General features: G+C 49.3%; 8 protein-coding genes across 11 annotated transcripts; 3 read left to right on the top strand and 5 right to left on the bottom strand.

Annotated features, from left to right (window-relative positions):
• Positions 1-60: 60 nt before the first annotated feature.
• Positions 61-3,080, bottom strand: LOC117586081 (AF4/FMR2 family member lilli). Its single transcript, XM_034275937.1, has 2 exons — positions 1,846-3,080; positions 61-1,231 (listed from the first exon to the last, which is right to left on the bottom strand). Exons 1-2 carry the CDS (start codon positions 2,799-2,801, stop codon positions 277-279), a joined length of 1,911 nt encoding a protein of 636 aa, XP_034131828.1. The 5' UTR covers positions 2,802-3,080; the 3' UTR covers positions 61-276.
• A 5,780-nt stretch (positions 3,081-8,860) lies between these two features.
• On the bottom strand, positions 8,861-10,759 carry LOC117586090 (malate dehydrogenase, mitochondrial). Its single transcript, XM_034275946.1, has 4 exons — positions 10,600-10,759; positions 10,213-10,420; positions 9,726-9,922; positions 8,861-9,665 (listed from the first exon to the last, which is right to left on the bottom strand). The coding sequence occupies exons 1-4, from the start codon at positions 10,663-10,665 to the stop codon at positions 9,126-9,128; spliced, it is 1,011 nt and encodes a 336-aa protein (XP_034131837.1). The 5' UTR covers positions 10,666-10,759; the 3' UTR covers positions 8,861-9,125.
• Positions 10,760-10,858: 99 nt separating this feature from the next.
• On the bottom strand, positions 10,859-13,420 carry LOC117586079 (ralA-binding protein 1). The gene is made up of 4 exons (XM_034275934.1): positions 13,226-13,420; positions 13,029-13,161; positions 12,130-12,969; positions 10,859-11,923 (listed from the first exon to the last, which is right to left on the bottom strand). The coding sequence occupies exons 1-4, from the start codon at positions 13,320-13,322 to the stop codon at positions 11,083-11,085; spliced, it is 1,911 nt and encodes a 636-aa protein (XP_034131825.1). The 5' UTR covers positions 13,323-13,420; the 3' UTR covers positions 10,859-11,082.
• A 68-nt stretch (positions 13,421-13,488) lies between these two features.
• LOC117586095 lies at positions 13,489-14,618 on the top strand. 3 transcript variants are annotated; one of them, XM_034275952.1, is made up of 3 exons: positions 13,489-13,646; positions 13,707-13,762; positions 13,821-14,618. In XM_034275952.1, the coding sequence occupies exons 2-3, from the start codon at positions 13,760-13,762 to the stop codon at positions 14,538-14,540; spliced, it is 723 nt and encodes a 240-aa protein (XP_034131843.1). In that variant the 5' UTR covers positions 13,489-13,646; positions 13,707-13,759; the 3' UTR covers positions 14,541-14,618. The 3 variants fall into 3 exon arrangements, with proteins under 3 accessions (XP_034131843.1, XP_034131844.1, XP_034131842.1); XM_034275953.1 differs by having other exon boundaries at positions 13,490-13,646; positions 13,702-13,762; XM_034275951.1 differs by having other exon boundaries at positions 13,490-13,646; positions 13,697-13,762.
• Positions 14,559-15,829, bottom strand: LOC117586093 (ribosome production factor 2 homolog). Its single transcript, XM_034275949.1, has 3 exons — positions 15,687-15,829; positions 15,413-15,628; positions 14,559-15,353 (listed from the first exon to the last, which is right to left on the bottom strand). The coding sequence occupies exons 1-3, from the start codon at positions 15,704-15,706 to the stop codon at positions 14,645-14,647; spliced, it is 945 nt and encodes a 314-aa protein (XP_034131840.1). The 5' UTR covers positions 15,707-15,829; the 3' UTR covers positions 14,559-14,644.
• A 304-nt stretch (positions 15,830-16,133) lies between these two features.
• LOC117586084 (transcription termination factor 5, mitochondrial) lies at positions 16,134-18,113 on the top strand. Its single transcript, XM_034275940.1, has 4 exons — positions 16,134-16,355; positions 16,414-17,392; positions 17,453-17,677; positions 17,737-18,113. The coding sequence occupies exons 1-4, from the start codon at positions 16,169-16,171 to the stop codon at positions 18,023-18,025; spliced, it is 1,680 nt and encodes a 559-aa protein (XP_034131831.1). The 5' UTR covers positions 16,134-16,168; the 3' UTR covers positions 18,026-18,113.
• LOC117586092 (putative tRNA (cytidine(32)/guanosine(34)-2'-O)-methyltransferase 2) lies at positions 18,108-19,245 on the bottom strand. Its single transcript, XM_034275948.1, has 3 exons — positions 19,090-19,245; positions 18,379-19,034; positions 18,108-18,323 (listed from the first exon to the last, which is right to left on the bottom strand). Exons 1-3 carry the CDS (start codon positions 19,208-19,210, stop codon positions 18,138-18,140), a joined length of 963 nt encoding a protein of 320 aa, XP_034131839.1. The 5' UTR covers positions 19,211-19,245; the 3' UTR covers positions 18,108-18,137.
• A 304-nt stretch (positions 19,246-19,549) lies between these two features.
• On the top strand, positions 19,550-23,423 carry LOC117586074 (ubiquitin carboxyl-terminal hydrolase 8). Of its 2 annotated transcripts, XM_034275928.1 has the most exons (8): positions 19,550-19,647; positions 19,704-20,207; positions 20,268-20,430; positions 20,499-20,963; positions 21,025-21,492; positions 21,924-22,154; positions 22,206-22,660; positions 22,722-23,423. In XM_034275928.1, the coding sequence occupies exons 1-8, from the start codon at positions 19,550-19,552 to the stop codon at positions 23,047-23,049; spliced, it is 2,712 nt and encodes a 903-aa protein (XP_034131819.1). In that variant the 3' UTR covers positions 23,050-23,423. The 2 variants fall into 2 exon arrangements, with proteins under 2 accessions (XP_034131819.1, XP_034131820.1); XM_034275929.1 differs by lacking the exons at positions 19,550-19,647; positions 19,704-20,207; positions 20,268-20,430; positions 20,499-20,963; positions 21,025-21,492 and adding an exon at positions 21,689-21,860 and having other exon boundaries at positions 22,722-23,049.
• Positions 23,424-23,874: the final 451 nt, after the last annotated feature.

Here is a 23,874-nt window from a genome sequence, read left to right as displayed (position 1 = left end):
AATGGCATATGGTATAAATGAAAACCGAAGCGAGGAATCGCAGAAAGCCACAAAAATACCTCAGTGTTGATATTTTCAGTCTACTGGTATTTCTTTTAGGTATCTTCTGCTGTCCAAGTGTTAGGTAAGGGCACAAAATTTACAGTTAGAAATGCTGCACACACACAAACATTCAAAATGGCCGCCGGAAGCGTGCTGCGCTTGGAGCTTGGGGCGGTGCCCAGCGTCGTTGTTGCTTTTGCTGCTGCTGCTGGCGACGGTGTGTGAGCATTTCCCTTAGTGCAAAAAAGGAGGCAGGACATAGCTCTGCGCCTGCTGCTGCTGCTGGGCCGACTCCTCGCTCTTGATCACAGTCTGCAGGCCACTGTCGTTGTCATCGCTGCTGCCACTACCATTGCCCGTCCCTGCCCCCGAACCCGCGCCAGCTGTCACATAGTGCTGCGCCTGCGCCTCCACCAAATGGCAGTTGGAGCCGGGACTCAGCTCGAGCCCCGTCGAGGATTGATGGCACTGCAGATGCACATACTTGGCCTGCTCCGCGCTCAAATATTTTCCATTCAGCTGCGCCTGCTGCTGCTGCTGTTGCTGCTGCTGCTGCTGCTGCTGCTGGTGAGGATCAGCGTGATCGGGTATGAGGGTGACCAGCGTACCGTCGGCCATTTGCTGCTGCGTGGCCTGAAGCTCCGCTGGCTGGTAGCTGCCATTTCCCGTTGCCTCCTCGCCGCTGCCGCCGCCAGACACACCCGCCACGGAGCCCGTGGTGGCGCCCATATCCATGCGACTGGGACTGCCGTAGTCAAAGTGTCGCATTGGGAAGAGCTGACTCTCGTGCACATAGGTGCCGTACTGGCCGGAGTAGGTGCCGTAGGGGCTGGCCGCCGGAGAGAGCAGGCTGAACTGAGGCGTCAGCTCGTAGGGCGTCTGGTAGCTGGTCCAGCTGTCCATGCTGCCCGGCGGCGTCACTGTCGTCGTCTGCGGATAGCTGGTGAAGGGCGGTGCCAGGCTGCTGTTCAGCGTTGCCGTCGGCGGTGTGCTCGTCTTGATGTAGCCCGTCTTGCGTGGCGGCTCGTGCTTCCGCCACTTGGCTCGTCGATTTTGGAACCACACCTGCACCCGGGACTCGCTGAGATTCAACTTGATGGCCAGCTCCTCACGTGCAAACACATCCGGATAGGGGGCACGCTCAAATGCGCGCTCCAGTTCCTCCAGTTGGTAGGCTGTGAAGGTGGTTCTGAAAGTTAAAGATGAGTTTGGGGTTTAAAATGGGGAAGAAAATGGGTGTAGCACCCAAGGATTATCTGCGCACAAGGATCGGCTTATGAATGAGCGCTTGGGGTAGCTTAACACTAATCTCTTAGATTATTTGTATAGATTTTAATGCCTAGAAACTCGTCTAAATTCCAGAGAACTGTCAAGAAACTATACAACTAAATGTTCTCCCAATATATTCTGCAGTTGGAAGATCAATCAATTGATATTTCTACCTAGATAAAGATCCTTCAAGCAGGATCCTTAAATTCTGCATCTATTTATTTATAATGCAAATCCATCCACTGATTCTTTGTCAACATCCCTAGACATTTCCTTCAAGCCAATCATTATGCATCATGAATACTTATCCTCTAACCTTAACCCCCCATAGATTTGCTGCTCCTTCCTTTTCCTGTTTTTATCTACCATTAGACATACGCCCCATGGTTCTACATGCCCCATGGCTCTCTGTGCATGAAAATAATTATCATGTGGCACATAACTTCATTGATTTCCCGTCGTTAAATTAATTGGAATTGCAGGATGCCAGAGGATAAATGTCTGAATGGATGGGGCTGGGGGCTAAATGCTTACCTCGTTTTCTTCTTCTTGATGCCATTGGGATCGCCCTTCTTCTTGCTGCTATTGCCGCCATCCTTCTTGGGAGCGGCGGCGGAAACAACACCTCCAGCAGCGCCCACAACTGGCACGGAGGCGCCCTGGCCCCCAGCAGAGCCGCTGACAGTGCCATTGGGCGTCGCGCCATTGCTGATGCCCGACGAGGAGGTGGCAGCTGGTGGTGTGCCTGCATCCTGCATCTGGCTGCACATTTCCTCGGGTTTCTTGAGCTTGCCACCAGACGAACCACCGTTTATTAGCACGGGCGTGGAGTCCTGTAACAAGCCATCGCCGTGCTCCAAGTGATCCAAGTGATGATGCGGACTGCCGCCGTAGAGATGCTGCAGTTGGGGATGCTGCTGCTGCTGCTGCTGCTGCTGCGGCTGCGGCTCGTACTGATCCTTCGGCGAGTATTCGAGTTTTCCATTCAGCGGATGATAGTCCATGATCCCCACCAGCTGCTGCTGCTGCTGCTGCTGCTGTTGGTTCGAGGATGTCTGCTGCTTGTGGTGCAGGATGCCATTGTGGCTGGGCGGTGGCGTGACGGCGTAGTGCTGGTGGTGATGATGCTGCTGCTGCGGCTGCTGGTGCTGCTGCTGATGCTGATCCACCAGCTTGTACTCGTACTTCTGGCTGGGCGAGTAGCAACCAATTTTATTGCCAAAATCTAGTTTCGGCACATAGCTAGGGGATCCTCCGCTGCCACCGCCACCTCCTCCTCCTCCCCCTCCATTCGGCAGTATGGTGTTGCAGTCGGGCAGACGCTGCTGCTGCTGCTGCTGCGGCTGCTGGCTGCACAGCTCGTGGACACTGCCCAGCATAACGGGATGCATAGCCGTCGAGGTGGGCAGCAGGGGCTTGGCGCCCAGCGGATTGAGGGGACCGCCGCCAAAGTCCCCGAAGATCGGATCATCAAAGCTGTCATGCTCCATCCTGCTCACACGATCAAACACACACACACACACACACACACAATCACACAAGAACACAGAAGCTCAGCTTAAAGGAGCTTTTTCGAAATTCGAATTTGATTACGACTCAAATATGGCCGCTTTGCCTTTGATTTGATTTGATTTTTGTTGGCTTTTTAATTAATCTTTTGGCTAAAACATTTCTCTTCGCTTTGGTTGTTTCTTGGTTCTTTTTTAATTCACACTCCTTGAGCCTGCTCTCTCGCCGTCACCGTGGTCGTGTGTTGTCAACCGCTCAAGTCTTGGCCTTAATTGAGTCCGCTACTGGCGATGATTGCCCTTTTATACCGGCGCAACTGGCAGCGCCGCCGCAGCGTCGGCAGCGACCAATCGGGAGACGCCAATGGCCGACATTCCCCTGCCGCCAGAGCGAGATGCACGCCTCATGCTGGCGCGTGTGACTTTTCCGTTGGGTTTGGGGTGTGGTTTACGCTTCCCAAGCGCTGTTGCTGCCGCTGCTCTGGACTGGGTATAGCTGCTTGTGTCCAGTTTCTGGTACTACCAGCAGATCTGCAACAGCCTCGACATCACGGGTAATGGGTCCTGGGAACGTGCTTGCACTGAGAACAGAGGATCAACAGCGCTTGGAAAGGTTTCTTAAAGGTTTTCATAGGGTGTAGATGGAAATGAAATCCCCAGGGTAAAGCATTAGGATGAGAAAACTACTAAGCGAAATATGTGTAATATTGCCTTCGATACAGCTCTCGATTTATATAGTTCTTAGAAGTTGTATTTATATAATTTTGTAACCATGAAAAAATGATATTACTTCAATATCTTAGTTATTAATTTGTATCCACCTTTTATAAAAACATTCCTTTGGGCTTTCATCGAAATACCTTCCCAATTGGAATGCTGTTTTGCCCCATTCCAACTTATATTTATCGTCCTGTGGTCATGCATCGCATCCATCAACAATCCACCTACATGTTCGCACATGTTGAGCCAACAATTAACTTCCCCTGCCTGCCAACAGATTACCTCAGTCTCCCTCTGCAAAGGAATGCCCAGAGCAGCAGCAGAGAGACAAAGAGAATTCCAATTGGAGTTGCACACATGAGGGTGAAGTGGCTTGCAACCCCCGTGAAGGATCCTCTACTCTCATCATCATCAGCGCTTGGCACGCTCGCGACCTTCTTATTTTTTCCAATTGCGCGTGTCACCCCCGGCCGCAATCTTCTCACTCTCTCTCTCGTTTGCCCTCTGAAGGACCGGCTCACTTTTGGTGTTGCGTGTGCGACCTTTTGGCTAGATGCTGGTACTCGGATCGGCCACAGGGCAGGGCGGCAGACTTAGTCAGGCGCTAAGTTATGGGTCATTTGGCTAGAGGCAAAGATTTCACGGGGAATTTGCATGGAACAGAGGGAAGTAGTGGGAATCATGTGGGCAGGCAGAGCACAGAGAAGGAGGGTGGATGTACATATGTGGGATACACTTATAAATGGATAAGTAGATAGAAAGCTAAGAAACTTAGAGGTGAAGCAGAGAGATCCTGGCAGAAAATCGAGCAGAAATTATGAGAGTAACTTCTTTAGGACCTGCAGGTTTACGATCCCTACAATAATGATTCCCAAACGTGATCCTATTAATGCAAATCTTATAGAAAATCTTAATAAAACTAATCAAATTTCTGGCACCCTCTTTTACAGCTCTCTCCTGTTCGCCTGTTGTTCCAATAAAATGCTTCAAATCCACCCTTCAACCAGTTCCCGCATTGATCTTGAACTTCTACATAGCTTCCCAGGATCTCCCCCCGCTGAAGGATCAGCAAATTTTTCCCATCATAAGAAAGAAAACCCATCGAATTCCAAACAGAAACTACACAAAAATCTCTCTCTCACAGAGACAGAAACCGAGGCCAAACAATTTGATACTTTTTGGTCGATTTGCAGGTCCCGAAAATGCGGGCTTCGGAAACGGAACCGAGGTATGCATGAGAGAATGAGAATGGAATGGACTTAGGGCACGCGATCAGAGCGCAAGATGAAAACAAATAAATACACCCCATACTGTGGGTCGCGACCCAGTCCCAGGGATGTGGCATGCAATGGGCGGAACCTCTCGTTGCGTGTGAATAATCAGACAATATTTTGCATTAGCCACTGCCGCTGCCGACAATTATGTGGGCTTGAGGATTGAGCCTGCAAGGACATGCAGGGAGGCGCAGAGGATATGGGATGTATGTCTTGATCCCGTCGTAGTGCAAAGAAGTCAAACGACGATGACGATGGCATCTTGGATAAGATCAAAAGTTAATTAAGATTGACTCTTGAACTTGAAGAGGTTTAAATCTATGAGCCAAGGTAACCGAAAGTAAAAGGTAAAACGATGCTAGGGGACAGGGAGCAAGGGGTCTTAATAATTATCTTAATCAAATTTAAGGAGAGAGAAGCAAACATTTTTTGTTGAGTGCTGAGATTTATCCTAGTGTTTGATGAGGCTCATTAGGGGAACCCTTTTTATATGCTAAGATATGTGTTTTTTGTGAGTTTCCTTTCAGTTCATCTAGGGTAAAAAGGACTAGTACTTGGTACAGTTGTCGCCTGTCCCAGCAAAGTGAGCGCCTAAGCTTTTGTTGAATATATTTTTTCATATTTTTTCCATAACCATTAAGAAAGACAGACACACACACACACACACAGAGACACAGATACTCAGACCCATCATCATCATCATCATCATCATCATCGTCGCATAGCTGACAGTCCATCCTCCATCCAAAACATTCTCTCATCCCATGCCCAGTGGCGACATTATCACCATTGTATTACGATATCAACGGAGACAGTCACGACTTTTTGTTATGCATTTCTACATGTACATATCTGTACTGTCCATATGCACATCTGTATATATCTCCAATGCTTTTCCCTGCCTATTCGTTTTGGGTTTTGCCTTTTGCTTCGGCGATTGTGATCTGCGGCCACAAGCAAACAGAATTCCAATATGGCGTACATATACCGTAGCCTCTCAAGCTCAGACACGCACACGAACACGAACACACACACACAGAGACGATCGTATCAGAGTCCAGCTGGAAGAGGAGAGCAGAGCAGTGCAGAGCATCCCCCCACCAATACCAGTGCAACCAATTAAGCTTCGTTAAGATCAATTTAAAATCCCGCATAAAATATCAAATAGTTTTTGTATTTTAGTTCCATTTCTGACAGTGCTGCTGCCGCTATTTGTTCTGTTCTCGCTCTTTCAGCAGTAGAAACAAAAAGCAAACTGTAAATTTCGAAATCTACTGCCCGAGACCCGAGGCAATGTCTCTGGCTGTAGCTCTTGCTCTACCCTGACGAAGATGTATTTTGTTGTTTCGTTAATTCTTCATGGCACTTTGGGGTCCGGGTCCGAGTCCGGGTCCACACTTGCCTGGGTACTTGCTCACTACTTACTTACCCCCTTAACATGATGATGATACACTGCCATGGGTGTGGACAGGGTTGGGGGGAGGAGTCTTGGCTGTGAGACGTATCTGACATCTGACCCAGACGACGAGCGACGATCACAAATGTCGACTCAAATTGTTTTATGCATTTTGCTTTCCATTCTGTGCTGCGTTACTTTATGATTTTCTTTCCATCATTTACATGAGATTTCTTTTTTGTTTGTTCTGACTGTACCAAACAGTTTTGGAATGTAAGAAATGTACTCTAGGGCTCTGGAATTCTTTGGCATTCGATAGAACATAGGAAAAAAGGAAACTCCAAGTTTTTCTTTAGTTTGAAACCGATTTTTAGTCGATTATTTCTATGATCTGTTGTAAGAAAATCAAATATTTTATGGGTTTACCTTCCCAAATGAAAGCATATGAAATCCTCTCGCATGGACTCATCCACTCCTGCCACACCCACACCCACACCCACTCACTCTCAGCCCCCCACACCAATTAGCCCACAAAAAGCTTAACTTAATGCAATCAAAGTGAAAGTGAGCAAAGACGCCAATAAATTAAAGCCAATCACAATCGGACAATTGCTATCGCCATAACACGACTCGTAACTCTCGTATAGAGCGGACCACAGATAACTGAAGATGTGAACCGGCTTGGGCTTGGGCCATGTAATTGGCTCTGGGTCTTGTCGATTCACGAAAAATCGCAACACACTGCGCGTAATTCAAATTAATTGCCGACAATTGTGACTTGTTTAAGGCAAAGGCGCCATTTAATGCAGTCAAAAGCGGGGCAGGAGTGGAGGGGCAATTTAGAAGTTTATTGAAATCGATGCTTGGGCAAGCTGATTGTCTGACAGCTTTCAAATCTGGGCTTAAAGCGCGGCTTAGTACGAACGGTGCTGCCAACTGGTTTTGATTAGGCTCCGATACCCGCATCGATAGGCACACGCTTGCACTGTAAGTTCCATTCGAATTGAAATTTAAATTTATGAATGAACTTGTCAATCTTTTTGTGTGCTAAAATTTAATAAATTAATTGTTGCAGTCGGCCGTGGCATTGTGGTGGGCGTCGCTTATCGTTTTTGGCGTTGCGGCCTGTGCGCCGACCTAATTGTTTGTAATTAAATAAAATTGTTCAAGGTCGATTACAGTGGCAGGCAGGCTGGCCATTCAGTCAGTCAGTCAGGCAGGCATGCGCTTGGGCGCTTGGGTAAATCCATGGATTCCAATTTGTTTTAATATAAAATGCCGGCCGGCAATTTAATTTGTATCGTACGTAAGCGAGTAGTACGTGTGGCGTCTGGAAATTGATTCCTGCTCATTATTTCATTAAGAGACAAGAGCAGAGGCTATCCTCTGGCCAATTGGCCAGACCAAAAGAAGAACCGGGAGCCGAGTCCGCGTCAGCGTCAGCGTCCGCGTCCAAGCTGCGCCTGGCCTATCCAATTGTCTCTGCGCCGCGGCATTTGAGTGCTCTGTGATTTTTGCTTGCAGTTTGATTTGATTTCATGAATGGGAATTGTATCAATTGATTGTTTTGGTCTTGTTATCGTTGCCTTTTGATCGTCGATAATTAAGTCGGGGGTGTGTTTGGTCTCTCCTCCCATTCCTTCTCTCTCTCTCTGTGCGACTCTTCGTTTATTGTTGGTGGCTAAATAGATTAGAATTATTGAAACTGGGCCCCGCCGGTCTGCAGTATGTGTGCTGCTGGCTTAATGAACAAAATCAAATTGTCTAATAGTAATCCAATTGTCTTGATTTCAGTTGTTCGGTACCCAAGCATTTTAATTGATGAAATGAAACAAGTGTTCAAGTGGGTGTTTGATCTAATTGAGGCCTGGTTGGAGATAGATTTGCGTGGAAATTAATCAAAGCTCTTAAAAAGGCTGTTTAAATATATGAAATAAACGATTGGCATCGGAAATTATCGATAGGCGATATATTTTTCATTCTTTTCGAATCACTTATCACTGATTTGTGACAAAAATATTTCTAGAAGACATCATAATTCATCCATCCATTCAGTAATTGTTTGCTAATTACAGTCAAAGGTGTGAATTGCTTGAAAATTGCAGATGATAATAGAAGCGTGTTATCCATTAGCAAAGAAAAATATCATATACGAGTATGTACATACATATGTACATATGTACTGTGGTCCAAAAGTTCCATCAACTACACGCAACATAAAAAATATTCATTGTACATATAGAAAAATCGTATAAGAAATGCCAAAATGCGTACGCACTGGTGGAGGCTGAGACACACACAGTCATGGTAGGGGGTTATGGTTGGCACAGGGGCGAGAGCGAGAGAGAGCATGACATGCGGGCATTTCTAAATTGATCTTAACGAAGCTTAATTGAGTGCGCCTGTATGGGTGTGTATGTGAGAGCATTGTGTTTGTTTGCGCGAGAGAGAGAAAGCAGTGAGCATTGCCAACACTCAACAAAATCGAACGGTTGCAGTGGCAATCTATCGAAGAGATTTTTGTGAAAATTTCTCTTACTTTTCGTGCAGTGTAAGAACAGATATCGAATTTTAGTCGAAGGTTTCTGGCTAGGAGTTTACAGACATGTACATACATATATCCACCCACAAATGTCTTCTTACAATAATCATTTCCAATTTCATAACTTGTTTTTATTTCAGATATCAACAGGTTGCATTGTTTACCATACACAGAGCGTAGATCTGGCCAATCTTTGGACACGCTAAGCGTTACACACTTTTCCGACTTAAAATGAAAGATTTGCTAAAAGGGAGAGCCGCATGCCACATACGGGAATGTGGACACACGTCACATAGACGCTAATGAAGTACAGTACACAATCAAAGGGAATTCGTGGGTTGGAGGATGGATGGAGGGATCTCTATGCTAACATCTTAGGCGTTGGCAAAGTCAATGCCCTTCTGGATGTTCTTCTTCAACTCAGGGATGGCGGCCTCCAGCAGCTTCTTCTCGTAGTCGTTGAGCTTGGGCAGGCCGAGGTTCTCCTGCAGACCGTTCTTGCCCAGCACCAGTGGGGTGGAGAAGAAGGTGGCCTCCGTGATGGAAGACTGCACGTAGGAGCACTCGATCACGTTCTTCTCGCCGTTGAGGCCCTTCAGCAGGGATCCGGCGAAACGGGCGCCGGCATAGGCCATCGAGAGGGTGGCTGAACCAGCGCCAGCCTTGGCCTTGACAACCTCTGTGCCGGCCTCCTGGATGCGCACCGTCAGCTTCTCGATGACATCCTGGCTGCCCTTGAACAGGGGCTGGCTCTGGGACAGCACGGGCAGAATGGTGACGCCCGAGTGACCGCCAATCACTGGGATCTGCACGGTCTGGGGATCCACGTTCAGGGCATGGCCAATGAAGGCGCGGGCACGCACCACATCCAGGGTGGAGACGCCGAACAGACGCTTGGGGTCATAGACACCAGCCTACAAAGTGGAAAGGGATAGGATTAGCTAATGTTCTCTCTAGGAATGCATTCATCATACCTTCTTGAGGATCTCGGCAGCGATGGGCACGCAGGTGTTCACGGGATTCGTGATGATGGCCACCAGGGCCTTGGGGCAGTTCTTGGCAATGGAGTTGGCAATGTCCTTGATGATGCCGGCGTTCACGTTGAACAGATCGTCGCGGGTCATGCCTGGTTTGCGGGGAACGCCAGCGGGAATGACAACCACATCGGAGCCTGTGCGGGGAATAAGATATGGAAAGGTTCTCATTGATAATCTGCTGACACTTTGAGCTTTGCGCTGCAATCCATCCGCCCCATTCTACTGCTGATAAGTGGACCTTAGTCTGATTACGTAGTTATATATACCAATAGCCGTGCCACTGTTCCCCCCTATCTTATCAGAGAGCATGATTTCGACTTCTTTATGCACATCCCCAAGAAGCATACCAACACTCCCCCCACCTCTGGTCATGTAAATTTTCCACTGGTATCGTTTCTAACCTCACTTGCTGCCCTCTACTCACCCTTCAGGGATTCGCCCAGCTGGTCGGCGCCCATGAATCCGACAGCCTTGCTCTTGGTGTCGATGTGGGACAGATCGGCGGCAACACCGGGTGTGTGCACAATGTCGTACAGGGACAGATCGGTGACCAAGGGATTCTGCTTGAGCAGCAGCGACAGAGGCTGGCCAATGCCGCCGGAGGCACCGCAGACGGTCACTTTGTAGTTGTTCTGCGTGGGTGGAGAAAGATCATGTCCATTCGAGCATTAAAATCAGTGGGAAAGTACTGTAAGGTTACAGTTAATTGCACTTTTGCCTTTCCGGTGATGCATTTTCTGCTATTACGTAAACAGCTGCAGCCAGAATTTGTGGGTGTTTTGCATGTGTGTGCTTTGAAATGCGTTCTTACCTGCTGGCTGACCGAGAAGTTGCGCACTCCCTGGAGGGCCAATTGCCTGGTTACTTGCTTCAACATTTTCGGATGATTTATTTATGAATTATATTAAACAATGCAATCAAATTAGCCAACGCCACCAGCGAAATCCCAAGAGCCAATGGAGCAAGAAGCTTTCGCGAAAAGCCCGCAAGATTATTAGCGGCTTCTTCTGAAGCTTCTGATAGCTAGTGGTGGTGGTGGATTTGCTCTGCCAACTTGTGTCGACGCGCCATTTCAACATTTGAGCTTTTATTTAAATGTAAGCTTTTGTTCGTTTAACATCACATCGAGATTGTAGAGAAGTAAAACTTCAATGGTTAATACATTTAAAATTGCTGCACACGACGCTGCTCTCTACTGCTCCTCTCTTCTATCCTCTCCGCCACTGCTTCAGCTTTTTGTTCGTTTAACGCACATTGAGATTGAACAGGAATAAAACTAGACTGGGTAATACATTTAAAACTGCTGCAGGCGCAGCTCCACTTGCAGTGAAATGCACGCCCGACGCTCCTCCTTCAGCTCCTTGCCCAGCATTTGCTTCTTGTGCTCCAGCAGTGCATTCTCCCGCTTGTAGTGCTCGATTATCCGCTCGTATTCGGCCTCCTTGGGAGGCTGTGACCCAGCGGCCGATTGGTGCTTAAGCAGCTGCTGCTCGCACAGACGATTCAAGCGATACACCTCGTTTCGTTCGGTCTTGATGCGTGCCTTGAGCTCATTCTGCAAGGCCACCAGCTCATCGTATTCGATTTGCAGGCGCAGCAGCTCCTCGCGGTGGGGATTCGACTCGGGCAACAGGACAAAGCCAAACTCTCCGTCTACTGTGTAAAGCGGTGGGCTGTGGCTCGATGGCTCCTCCTCCTCGTTCCTGTGCACCTGGATGCAGTCGGACACGTCTATGCTGTGCGTGACTGGACTGGAACTCGATGCCCGCCTACCTGACTTGTGCTCTTCTGCGTTTGTCACTTCGGAAGTGGGGGCAGCGGGTGGCTGACTGGCGTCGGTGGTGTCTTCGCACACAGGTACGGCAACAGGTGGAGCTGGTACAGGTTGAGTAGAGCTGACATCCAGCTCTTCAATTGATTTCTCCTGCTTCTTTTCGAAGCTGCGCAATTTTCGCTTTAACTGTGTGATGATGCGCTGCACCTCCCAGAGCTGCTCCTCGCGATTCTTGGTGATGAAGCCCGCATTCATTTCGCTGTGTATTTGGGTCAGAAGACTATCCTGCTTTCGCAACTCCATTTGGATGTCCTCCGGGTCTTCCGGCAGCTGGGAAGCAGCCGTTAGCGGCGGTACATATCTGCAAGAGAGAGACAAAAAGTCGAATTAGCGACTGATATAATCTCCGCGGAGCGTGTCTCTGCCTGATTAGGAAGCTGATGAGGCGCGCCAAGCGCTTCCGTTTCGGGCGCACCAAGCTCATGCTCGTCAACCAACTAATTGGGGGAGAAGCTACAGGTTGCTGCCAGCGCATCTTATCTTAAATCTAAGCACATGTTTGCTTACTGTATCAGCTGAATGTCCGCAAAGATAGTGCGACAGTGACGGAGCAGCGCGACCATCAGTGGCACCGACATCTGAAGCGTGGGGCTCAGTAGCACGGCAATCGACTCGTGATTCAGTTTGTTGTACCTCTCCTGATCGGTCACCGCATACAAGTGGAGCATCACCCAACCGACCAGTGTTCGATTGCACTTGGGCACCTGCTCCATCAGCTGCTGCAGCCCAATGCGCTGCTCCTTGCCCCTTCGGTTCCTGGCAACGTCCTCAAAGTCGTACATCAGATCGGTGGTCAGCATGGGCTCCGGCAGATCGCGCAGAAACAGCTTCAGGAGACTGCAGGCCAATGGCACGGTGAATAGAGCCATCGCAGCATCGTGCTCCCGGTGGTTGTAGAGTCGCTTCAGGTGGAGGAGCTCCGCCCTGAGGGGCTCCACCTTGTAGATGAGAAAGTTTCGCGTTTGCTCCTGCAAGTAGTCGATGCAGTCCCGCACCACCATCGGTAGATCGGTGCCGTCGTGGCAGCGCGATCTTTCGGTGGCCAGGCTGACGGAGACTCCGAAGACGGGATAGCCCATGGCCAGGTCCTCCTCCTCGGCGTCCTCGTCCTGCTGCTGTGACAGTTGCTTGCTCTTCTTGTCCTTTTTGTCTTTCTTCTTGTCCTTCTTCTTGAGCTCCTTCTCGTCGTGGCGCTCTCGCTCCTTGTCTTTGTCCTTATCCGTGTCCTTTGCCTTGTGCGCCGGCTCCTCCACGGACTTTTCCTTGTCGCGCGACTTTTCACGCTTCTCCTTGCTCTTGGAGCTGACGAACTTGAATGTTTTCGATTTCTTTGACTTCGAGGGACTCCTGCAGAAAAATGCCATGGATTAGAGAGACATTCTGGTCAAGATTAGGGCGTTACCTACTTTGTTTCCAGTTCTTCTTCTGGGGAACTTTCGCCCTCTAGAGCTGCATAGCCACGATCCTTGCCCTTGTCTTTCTTGTCCTTTCGCTTGCCTATAAGCAGGTCCATTTTGTTGTGCTCATGATCCTCGTCGACTGCAAAGACCCAGGTATTGATTTTACGCCGTTTGGATGCACCCACGCACTGCAGCATACTTACAATCGCTCTCCTCCTTGCTCTTCTTGGACTTGGAATCGGCTGCCTCCGCGGCATACAGGCCCGGAAACTCCTTCTCTTCAGGACTATCGAATTCCATGCTTTATTTTCCTTATTTTAGTTCAATAAATAAACAATTTCTACACAAACACAAGAAATGCAACAGTCGCCTGCTGATGCACACTTTTGCACACCTCGCAACACTGAGTTCTTGGCAATGAAATACAAAAGACGTTGTCCAACACGAACATATGTAAGCGGCCCCAGAATCTTTGGATTGTGTTGTTTTTAATAATTGTTTAAATAATTGCCAATAAAAGCCAAGGAAATACGATTGAATAGGATCTCTAATCTCTCTCTAATTTCTAAAAGTGCCAAATTCTGTCAGAATCTTTATGACTAGAAGACAAGCAGATGCAGAGAGGTGAGAGAGAATCATATTTGCTGCAATTAGATAAATTCTCTTATTTGTAGTTTAGTTTAGCTGCGCCATGAGCCTCTGCCCATATCCTTGCATAGTCCTGAATCCTAAATAGTATGGTAAGTACTACCCACTACACATAGAGATGAAATTAGCCATTCTTTTGTGCACTTTCAGTTTAACTCAAACCAAATGTCCTCGCTGCGACTGACCCAGCATCAAAAGGATCACTTGACGCTGCTCCAGCGTCCAGCCAGCGATGTCGTGGAGCTGTGCAAGTCGGCTTTCGACTACCTAATCAACGGACCCAATGGTACCCGCTACGAGACAATGGCCAAGAAATACTCCACAGATGCCGTGGACAAGGAGGCGGTGCAGCGCACAGTGGAAGCCCTGATATCGTTGTTGATCAGTGTAACCACCCGCGTGGGGCCCAGTGGCGTGGACATTAAGGCACTTTTGCGTCAAACATTCCCCGATATCAGCGACGATGTGTTGGAGGTGCTCGAGCAGTTTGTTACGAGCAAGCGGAACTTTGTGGAGGGGTCGATCAAGTCGGCCAATATACGATCCTATCGGCTGGTAAATCTAGACTGGCGATTGGAGGTGCGCACGGCATCGCGCACTCTGCTGGAGCAGTGCAGTGTGGTGATCACCATGAAGCTTTACCTGCACAGGGAGCCAAAGAATGAGAACCGAGAGCTGCTGAAGGTAGACGATTCAGGACGTAGCGAGCAGGAGTTGGCGGCCATGCAGGAGGACGAGCGACGTCATCGCAAGGATCTGCTGGTTCAGACCGATGTCAGTAGCCTGTTGTATATGATCAGAACACTGGAGGACGCCCTGGCCGAGTCGAAGACGCGGCGCATCCGCAACATTGTCGAAGGAATTCATTGAAGTTTCCAATACTCGGAGTAGTCTTAATGCTACTTTAATCTGGACCAATTTATTACAACTAAAGCTAACTAGAAGATAGACATGGGGCTTACTACGTTCGTTGCTCATTGGGATGCCGCCAAGGCCTCGGCGGCGGCAGTCTTCAGGGCCACCTTCTTCTTCTGGCGATTCTCCTTCTTCTCCTCGGGCGTCTTGCGCAGAGCCTTGACGCGACGCGTCTGAATGGAGCCCGTCAGCTGCTTGCCCATATGCACGCGTCCCTTCTTGTTGCCCAGCGCGTCTGTGCTGATGTTCTTCTTTTTGCCCTCCTTCAACTGCTTGGGCTGCTTGCGTGCCTGCTTGTACAGGTCCTCGGAGGCAATCTTTGTGCGACGTATGGCAAAATCGGCTGAGGGTCCAATCTCCTCCAGCTCGATGCGTGGCGTCTTCTGGCCTGACTTCTTCAGCAGGATCTTGTAGGATCGCAGCAGGATGTTCATGTCATCGGTCACCGTGAAGCTCATCACATGCTCGACGCCCTGCAGGCGTATGGACTCCACCTTCTCGCGGTGGAATGTGTCTATGAACAAATTACGTAGACGCCTCAGTTCCTCAGTTTGAGCCCACTGGGGTCCATTGAACACCAGGCAGGGCTTAACACAGGCCCCGATCTTCTCGTTTTTGAATTCGGAGATGGCCTGGTAGCGCTTGATGCCCAGCTCGAACATGTCTAGGACTTCGTTCTCAAAGAGTCGGCCCAGAACGATGTTGTCGGGGCGTTTCTTGGACGTGGAACCAAACACGAACAGTGCAGCGTCGTTCTTCATGGTCAAACTGTCAGGGATTTACGGATTAGCGAAAAACTTCTACTTTTTTCTGAACGTTTCACCTACAATTCCAAGGAGGAAGGATCATCAAAAGGCGTTATGTCGTTTTTGCGGTTCAGGACTTTCACCAGAGGCTTCTTCAGTTGATTTAGATCCTTCATGCACTGCTTGACGTTGCCACCGCATTTCCGTCCATCCACAAAGAGCATTGTGCGGGCCGACTCTATCAATTGCGGCTCCCGGGCCATTAATATTTTCTTTCCCTTGCGGGTTTTGGGTTTCCTGAAAGCTCCATCAGTTGAATTTAGCTGTTTCTAAAGGGTAATGGTTTAAGGCTCACCTGATGCGTAACAGCGACATTTTGAAGTGCTTTCTTTATTGAAAAATACGACGAAACAAATTACAATTTCGAATAACGAAGGCACGCACGTGTAGGTCTTTGACGACCCTCAGAAATATACCGAAATATACGTCCTGATGTTTTGAATATACCAAAAATATACCGAATCACATCAAAACATTTCCTCAATTTTGATATTCCATTTAATGTTATCAGCTAGTTAGAGCCTTCAGCACTAAAACTATAATTATATGCAATTAATGATTCCATTCTCTATTGGCTGATTTCATTTTGTATTGGCTGCGTGGCTTACTTGCTTGTAATATTAAGAAGTAAATTCAACATCGGGGGACTAGATTCCTGATCTAACGCAACTGGTGACAGTCACAACCGCATCAGCTGTTTGCTATTCACAGCGATTAGTTACATGGTTTTACTTGTTGTTCAATTAGAAAAGTTTAGTTTATGGAAATGCATAAATAATGTTTAGAAACGGTCAGCGTCAAGCGCAGCTGCTGGTGCGAAGCAGCCTGTGCCAGCTTTTGCGTGGAGCGGCTACGGCTAAAAAGGCGACCAGTCGAGAGGTGAAGCCAAAGCTGAAGTCTGGGTCGCACATAGAGATACCAATGGAAGAGGCGCTAAATGCCAACTATTTGTCCAAAGCTCTGGGCAAGTTTATGCCGCACTTTATAGAGAATCTTTCAGTAATGATGATATAATTTAATAGGTAGCAACTATAAAGCCTGGTCCGCTGCACTGGAAAAGCATCCCGAGCTGAAGACGGTGAAGCGCAAGGATTTGCTCAACTCCTACGATATTCTAAAAGCGCTACAGTACAGCGTGGACGATATTATTGCCAAGCCCATGATCATCTATTATGGGGCGACGACACTCTCGAATCGCCACAGCGTGCTGCTGGAGTGCGGCTTCCATGATATAACCATCCAAACGCTGGCCAAGTATGTGACGGTGGTCAATAGGCCTATCGACTTTCTGAAGGCTCATGGCTTCATACCCTTCGACATGAAGGTGCACGAGCGTCTGGTCAGTCTCTTCACGGACATCTCCCTACCGCTGGCGACGCAGGAGCTGGATAGCGAGAGCATCAGCGTGAAGACCCTCCGCCAATCGTTGATGAACGCCTACCTTCGAGAGCGCCTGCAAATGGACGATGGCGATCTGCAAAAGCTGTGGCGGGTCTACTCCCGTGTGCGGCACAAAAGTTTCCGCTCTGTGCAGGACACAGTTGAGCTGCTGACCAAAGAGCTAAAGTTTTCCGCAGAGCGCCTGCGGAAGAACAGTTTCCTGCTGCATGCGGACGCGGATAATGTGCGGCGCATCATACAGGAGATTCCCACCATCGATTCGCAGGACATACGCGACATTGGCTACCGCCGGCCCAAGATTCTAATGTCCACGTGCGACAGCCTGAAGCAGACCCTACAGAATGTCCGCTCCTTTGGCATCAGCGAGGGCGCGGTGTTGCGTTGTTTGGAGGTGCTCACCCTGGGGCCGGACACAGTGCTGGAGCGCTTACGGGATCTACAGGAGATCGAGGAGTTCCAGGTGCTGGGCACCAATCCGCGCGTGCTACGTCTGGTCCATTATCAGAACAAGGCTCGCCTTCGCTTGGATTACTTGACGCAGCTGAAGGTGCGATGCGCCTCCCTGCACATCCTCTCCTGCGGTTCCGAAGCGTTTGCCAAGTAAGTGGAGCGGCCATCTGGAGCACCCAATCAGCCTTGCATAACCTTTGTCCCCTGCAGATTCGCTAGAGATGGCTCGGATCGCACCAAGGGTCGTGATATTGTCGTCTACCTGGGCAACGTGCTGTCCAAGGATGAGCATGCGCTGCGAAATCTGCTTTCCCGCCATCCCAACTGGTGCCACATACCCCTGCTGCATGTGAAGCAGTGTCTGGAGTACTTGAAAAGCAAGAAGTTCAATCTGTCGGAGATCTTTGACAACATCCACTTGCTCTTGTATCCCATGTGAGTTATAGGAACTATTTCTTATTCCTTGCTAAAACTGTCCCTTTTTACCCGCCTAGTAAACGCATTGAGGAGAAGCTCTTGCTGCTGCAGTCAAGCGAAATTCAGGAGGAACTGCAGTTGCCCGTGTCCGATGTCAATAATCTGAGCAACAGCGAGATTCTCACGCTCATTCTCTATCTAATCGAATCGGAGTTCCACTTCACCGGCGATGGCATCTGGACGGAGCAGCACACCCATCATGTGGAGAACTTTAACAATCTGCTGCCTGATTTCCCGGAGAGCCTCAACAAGGTTTATAAATACGGCGTAAAGCCAGCCGAGAAGCAAATCACTCAGCATTTATAGATCCAGGGCCAACAGCCGCCTGCCAGTCTGCCAATGGAATTGTAAATAGTTAATTAGTTTCCTGGAAGAATCGAAATATGAATTGGAATACAAGTCTTTGATTTATTGCGGGTCAATCCTCGACAGGCTCCTTGCTTTCATGCTTGTGCTCCTCCCGCCATTCCTTTGTCAGTTCCTCATCATGGATGACGATGATGGGCTTATATTTGACGGATGTAGTGCCCAATTTTTGTTGCACATCTTGATACGCGGCTGTGAGGGGCTGTTGCACAGGTTCGTGGTAGACATAGTCCTCATCCTGGAAAACCCATAATGAAACATTCCATCGGTGGGGATGTGCGGGATATACGAACCAATGAATAGCTGCGATCCGCATCGAGGTCACCTTTGTAGGCCACAAAGGGTACGTGAACCATGGGCTTTGGCTCGCTGCCCTTTCTCTGAACCAGCCACGTTTCGGGCTGTTGGTGCCACTCTGTGGTCAGATTACAGGGCCTGTGGCCCTCGGGCAGGCAGAATTGGCGCGCCACCACAAAGGCTTCGATGCTGGAGTTACGCGATGCCGAGGGCTTGAACACGCACACATCCTTGAAGAATCGCTGCATCTGCACGTACAGGCGGCTGACGTTGTCCGCCCGATAGATTTTAGCCACCAGAGTGCCACCCCTTTCCAGGATGAACGTGGAAATGCTCAAAGCGCATAGGACGAGCTCTCCCTGCATGTACACATCGAAATCGTTCATGCCCGTGGAGTCGGGGGCCCCGTCGGAGACCACCAGTTGAGCCTTTTGTCCCTCAAAGTACTCGATGATGGCCTCGGCGGTGGACTCTTTGGTGATGTCTGCCCGCAGCTGGTGCACTCCGTCGATGGGCGCCATTCCCTGCAGATCGACTGCAATGATTTTAACCTTTTCCCGCTCTTCGGGTGAGCGTGGCTCGTACATGTGCTTGGATAAGACCTGGGACCAGCTACCGGGAGCGGCGCACAGGTCCACGGCACGTGTGACTCCTGGAAAAATAACAAAATCAATCATCGTTCAAAGCACGATGTGGCTTCGACTCACCGTCCAGCAGGTGAAAGGTTTCCTCGGCCTGCAGCAGCTTGAAGGCACTCCTCGCCCGCCATCCCTGTTCTTTGGCCAGGCGGTAGAATATGTCACGTTTATCTCTTGATGTCTTGCCCATTGATAAAACTTCAAATTAGTAAATAAACAATTACATTCAGTGTGATATAACGATTGATTTTAGATTTACGGTATATTTACAGTATATTTTGAAAATGAAAGGATATATTTCCGAGGCTCTGCCGGTATGTTTTATCGATAATTTCGCGGTCACACTGGTTTTGTGGTTTTTTTTTAGCAAGTGGTTTTAATTTATTTAATGCATCCCAGCCAGCCCGTAGATCGTAAAAAGTTCCTGCTGCTATGACCCCTGCTGCAGCGTCAGTGCCCACAACTCCCAGATCCACATAGACGGCCACCAAAACCCAGCAAACAGAGACGCAAAATAAACACCCCAAACATGGCCCAATTGAAGAAATTGCACATGACCGACAACCTTGATACCCTGGGCCAGCTGTCCAACATAGCGATAGACCTGCGCGGCAAGAGCACGAAAATGTAGGTGTGGACACTGCATCATCAAGGAATGATCTTCTCAATTTTTCCGCTTACAGGTTACTCCTCACTGCTCGCAAACTCTTTATGACGGCGGAGGAGTATCGACTAGATGGCGACGAGGAGATGGCCTACATCAGCTACATGAAGTACTTCAAGGTGATAACGGCCATTCGCCAGAAGCCTGACTACCAGAGCCACAAAGTGCAGGTGAAGGAGGCGCTGGGCGACACCGAAGCGAATCGTCGAATTATGGACTCCCTCGAGCTGATAACCGACTCGCTCTCAATGCGCTACAGCAAACTGCAGAAGCAGACGACCGCCCTGCATAGCCAGCCAGAGCCAATCAGAAATGGTGGCTGCAAGGCGCTAAAGAGCGCCACGTCCTCCACACAAGCCACAGAGTATACTCGATTGGGCGTCGTCTCGTGCCAGGAGCTGTTCGAGCGAATGCATGAGAAATCCGTGCTGGTAATGGACTGTCGTTCCAGTGCCGACTACGAGAAGTCCCACCTCACCTACGTCTGTGCATTCAATGTGCCCGAAGATCTAATAACTCCAGGGTAAGTAGGCAATATCCACTTGGAGATGACTCCACTCACTCTCCATATAATCCCGTACAGAATGTCGGCTGGCAAATTGCAGGCTCGGCTCAGCAGCAGCGCCAAGGCCTCGTGGGCGTCTCGCTCCATCAAGGATTCGGTGGTGCTGATGGACTGGAACAGCAAGGATGCCCAGCCGGCGGCAAATACAGCGATTGCCACGCTCCTAGACATACTCAAAAATGTAAGTGAAGAACGAACACCAACAACAATTGAAAAATGTAGTAACCAGAGATTTGTTCTCCTTTGCAGTGGGACCCCGATGTCACCTACCGCGCGCCCATACAGATCGTGGAGGGTGGCTACGAGTACTTCATCATGATGTACCCCACGCACTGCACCAATCCTAGTGTGCAGGCGCCGCAGCAGAACAACAACGACATCGAGACCATTGACGACATCGAGTATCCGTCGATCAGCGACATTACCATGAAAGAGGACATCAGTCCGCGTGACTTTAGGCCTCGCCCGGATATCAATCGGGCCAGCAAGCAGGCGGCACTGCGCACCTACGACCAGGCCAAGCCCATTGCCGAGATCATGCGCGACCAGGCAGAGTTCCTGCAGCGGGCCAAGCACAACGACGAGCAGCTGGACAATGCAGCCAAGATGTGGAAGAGGCTCATCCAGCAGAAGAGTCCCTCGAGCGACTTAAGCGAGTCGGATCGGCAGCTGCTCTACAAGATCCTTCAGCTGGAAAACCAAGCCGAGGATTATGTAAGTGAGCCACAGGGCAAATGGAATCGAATCGTTGCTCTAATCTTTCTTTGCTCGACAGAAAATTGAAAACAATCGCCTGCGCGATGATGTTGAGCGCTTAAAGACGTCCCAGACGGTGGCACCGCAGGAGGTGAGCCCCAACGAGGTGGAGGCCACGAGGCGCATCGAATGGGAGATTCAGCAGCGACAGCGGCGGGACGAACAGTACGAGCGCCAACGCCAGGAGCGGGAGCAGCAGCTGGCCATTGCCCGAGAGGCCAAGAAGCATTACAAGCCACCGTCGCCACCGCCAGAAGATGCGTCGCAAAACATTGAGTCTCTCGTCAAGCCCACCACCAATGGTGATGCCGATTTGGACCTGGTCTTGGAAGAGAGTCTGGCCTTGCAAGAAAGTCTGGTGTTTGACGACGGTCAGGCCGAGAAGCCCACGTTCGATCGGACAACGAAGCCGACGTCGAGGCCCAGGAGTGTGGAAAAGACAGTGTCACGGGCTCGTGATTTCTCGCCCGTTGAGGGGCCCAGTATGGTGAGTGATTTGTTCGCATGGGGGTTGAAAATGGGTACTAGCTGGCCTAGGGAGGGTCTACGTGGGTGTATTGACTCACTCACGGCTTATAAATAGCCGCCCGGCCAAACCACTGGCGGAATCAATAGCAGAACCAAGGGTCACGTTTCGCCCAACGAAAGCCCCAAAGCAGTCGCTCGCTGTCCGCACTCAAAGCATGTTCAAGCTAAAGCAACGTACAAGCGCGGAACTGTTTGGCAGCAGCAGCGGCAGCAGCAAATACCCGGAATCGGCATACCCGAATGATTTCCGTGGCAGGCGTCAAGTTTCAGCGGCCAACGGCTTTGCCTACTTACAGAATTTATAGCTCTCTCTTTCCCCTACGACGCGTAATGCAATCTTCTCATTGAGAGAGTCTAGCAATCTTGAAACTCTCCTCTTGAATTTTGCAGGGAAAAGGTCTCACGGGATTGAAGAACCTGGGTAATACCTGCTACATGAACAGCATTCTGCAGTGCCTGAGCAACACGCCACAGCTGACGGAGTACTGCATATCGGACCAGTACAAGAGCTACATCAGTCGCAGCAACAAGACGAATGGCCAGGTCATCGAGGAGGTGGCCGCACTCATCAAGGTGCTGTGGAATGGCCAATACAAGTGTGTGGCCAGTCGGGATCTAAGGGTAAGCTTTTGTGCAACCCCAAAAGACTCCTCATGACTTGCGTCCTTTCAGTATGTGGTGGGACAGTACCAGAGGATATTTCGCGGCGTTGACCAGCAGGATTCGCACGAGTTCCTCACCATTCTAATGGACTGGTTGCACTCTGATCTGCAGACGCTCGATGTGCCGCGGATACGCGAGACCATCGGTGCGGCCGAGAAGGCTTGGCTGGACTTTACCAAGGCCAAGGAGAGCATGATATTGCATTTATTCTATGGTCAAATGAAGAGCACCGTCAAGTGCGTGGCCTGCCACAAGGAGTCGGCCACGTACGAGTGCTTCTCGAATCTCAGCCTCGAGCTGCCGCCCAACGCGAACGAGTGCCAGCTGAGTCAGTGCATGGACATGTACTTCAGTGGGGAGCGCATCCACGGCTGGAATTGTCCCAATTGCAAGACGAAGCGGGATGCAATCAAGAAGCTGGACATTTCCAAGCTGCCACCCGTGCTGGTTGTGCATTTGAAGCGGTAAGTAAATTATGCATCCATCCCAGATCCCTATCAGTATTTATTTAACATTCCCCCACAGCTTCTATGCAGATACCAGCAACACGGGTGCGTATGTGAAGAAGCAAAACTATCTGAACTTTCCCCTGCAGAACCTGGAAATGAATCCGTATATAGCACGAGCCGAGTCGCGTGCTGGGACGCCCAAGACCTACCAGCTGTATGCCGTCTCAAATCACTACGGCAGCATGGAGGGCGGCCACTACACGGCCTTCTGCAAGAGCGCACATTACAGGCGCTGGTTTAAGTTTGACGATCAAGTGGTCTCATGTCTAGAAACGCCGAATGTCGTCTCGAGTGCCGCCTACATTCTCTTTTACACCTGGCTACCGCCCCTGCAGCCACTGTAAATAGTGTCGGTCTGTCTGCCTTCCGTTTGTTTTTATCCATCATGTTTGTTTTCTTCGGTTTAAGCTGGTTTTTGATGGGCAGATTCTAAGTTCTAGTCGCTTCACCCCCAATTACCGCCTAATTGTTGCTATCTATTGTTGTCTAGAACCATTGCCGGATTAAAAGTATTAGGAATAGGAATATAGGAGTGTAAATGCAGGTGCATTTTCTACTCTACGGGTGGATGCGATGCGATTCACACATTCACCGATACTAAGATAACTTCAAGTGCATTATGGGTGTATAACAAAGAGCAGACATAGTGTAGACACTTCGTGTATTTTATTATATTTAACAAGCATATTTTTAAACCAAATAAACGAAATAAAATTTCCAAACGTTAACTAAGGGAGGAGTTTCAAATTTGTAAATGGCGCCACTCTGACAGTGTTCCAGCGTTCCAGGACACACACCTTTCGACTTCATGGCGATTTGGTCCAACCACCGATAGATTTATTGCGATACTGTAAAGAAATTCGCCGCGTTACAACACAAAGCTTAAAGCACTGACACCAGCCATACAGTTTATAGATGAGTCAATTCATACAAGCGAAACGTCGGCGTTCAGTGTTGAGTCTTGCTGAATTGCGAATACAAATTCTGTTAAAATACCCAGTACTTGTGGAGAAAGGATTGATAAATCGAATAATAGTATAATATATAATATTAGTTTTAGCGCTAAAAATCCTGACCAGCTATTAAAGATAACATTAACATCGAGGTAAATGATTTAAGATGTGCGGTATATTTTTAAAATGTGAAGGTATTTTTCGGTATATTTCCGC

Source organism: Drosophila guanche, unplaced genomic scaffold, assembly GCF_900245975.1.
Source record: "Drosophila guanche unplaced genomic scaffold, DGUA_6, whole genome shotgun sequence".
NCBI lineage: Eukaryota > Metazoa > Arthropoda > Insecta > Diptera > Drosophilidae > Drosophila > Drosophila guanche.
This window is presented reverse-complemented; position numbering and strand designations above follow the sequence as displayed.

Bases quoted from the DNA above. Each gene is read 5' to 3' on its own strand.
- LOC117586092 (XM_034275948.1), bottom strand. From the start codon at position 19,210: ATGGGCAAGACATCAAGAGATAAACGTGACATATTCTACCGCCTGGCC. The intron at 19,035-19,089 runs GTGAGTCGAAGC...TTATTTTTCCAG, and splicing joins AACCTTTCACCTGCTGGACG to GAGTCACACGTGCCGTGGAC. The intron at 18,324-18,378 runs GTTCGTATATCC...TGGGTTTTCCAG, and splicing joins CGGATCGCAGCTATTCATTG to GATGAGGACTATGTCTACCA.
- LOC117586084 (XM_034275940.1), top strand. From the start codon at position 16,169: ATGTTTAGAAACGGTCAGCGTCAAGCGCAGCTGCTGGTGCGAAGCAGC. The intron at 17,393-17,452 runs GTAAGTGGAGCG...TGTCCCCTGCAG, and splicing joins GGTTCCGAAGCGTTTGCCAA to ATTCGCTAGAGATGGCTCGG. The intron at 17,678-17,736 runs GTGAGTTATAGG...TTACCCGCCTAG, and splicing joins CACTTGCTCTTGTATCCCAT to TAAACGCATTGAGGAGAAGC.
- LOC117586079 (XM_034275934.1), bottom strand. From the start codon at position 13,322: ATGGAATTCGATAGTCCTGAAGAGAAGGAGTTTCCGGGCCTGTATGCC. The intron at 13,162-13,225 runs GTAAGTATGCTG...GGGTCTTTGCAG, and splicing joins GAGCAAGGAGGAGAGCGATT to TCGACGAGGATCATGAGCAC. The intron at 11,924-12,129 runs GTAAGCAAACAT...TCTCTCTTGCAG, and splicing joins GCGGACATTCAGCTGATACA to ATATGTACCGCCGCTAACGG.
- LOC117586074 (XM_034275928.1), top strand. From the start codon at position 19,550: ATGGCCCAATTGAAGAAATTGCACATGACCGACAACCTTGATACCCTG. The intron at 20,431-20,498 runs GTAAGTGAAGAA...TCTCCTTTGCAG, and splicing joins TCCTAGACATACTCAAAAAT to TGGGACCCCGATGTCACCTA. The intron at 21,493-21,923 runs GTGAGTGATTTG...TGAATTTTGCAG, and splicing joins CCGTTGAGGGGCCCAGTATG to GGAAAAGGTCTCACGGGATT.
- LOC117586093 (XM_034275949.1), bottom strand. From the start codon at position 15,706: ATGTCGCTGTTACGCATCAG. The intron at 15,629-15,686 runs GTGAGCCTTAAA...TGGAGCTTTCAG, and splicing joins ATGTCGCTGTTACGCATCAG to GAAACCCAAAACCCGCAAGG. The intron at 15,354-15,412 runs GTAGGTGAAACG...AATCCCTGACAG, and splicing joins GATCCTTCCTCCTTGGAATT to TTTGACCATGAAGAACGACG.
- LOC117586090 (XM_034275946.1), bottom strand. From the start codon at position 10,665: ATGTTGAAGCAAGTAACCAGGCAATTGGCCCTCCAGGGAGTGCGCAAC. The intron at 10,421-10,599 runs GTAAGAACGCAT...CCACCCACGCAG, and splicing joins ACTTCTCGGTCAGCCAGCAG to AACAACTACAAAGTGACCGT. The intron at 9,923-10,212 runs GTGAGTAGAGGG...TTCCCCGCACAG, and splicing joins GCTGGGCGAATCCCTGAAGG to GCTCCGATGTGGTTGTCATT.
- LOC117586081 (XM_034275937.1), bottom strand. From the start codon at position 2,801: ATGGAGCATGACAGCTTTGATGATCCGATCTTCGGGGACTTTGGCGGC. The intron at 1,232-1,845 runs GTAAGCATTTAG...TTTAACTTTCAG, and splicing joins ATCAAGAAGAAGAAAACGAG to AACCACCTTCACAGCCTACC.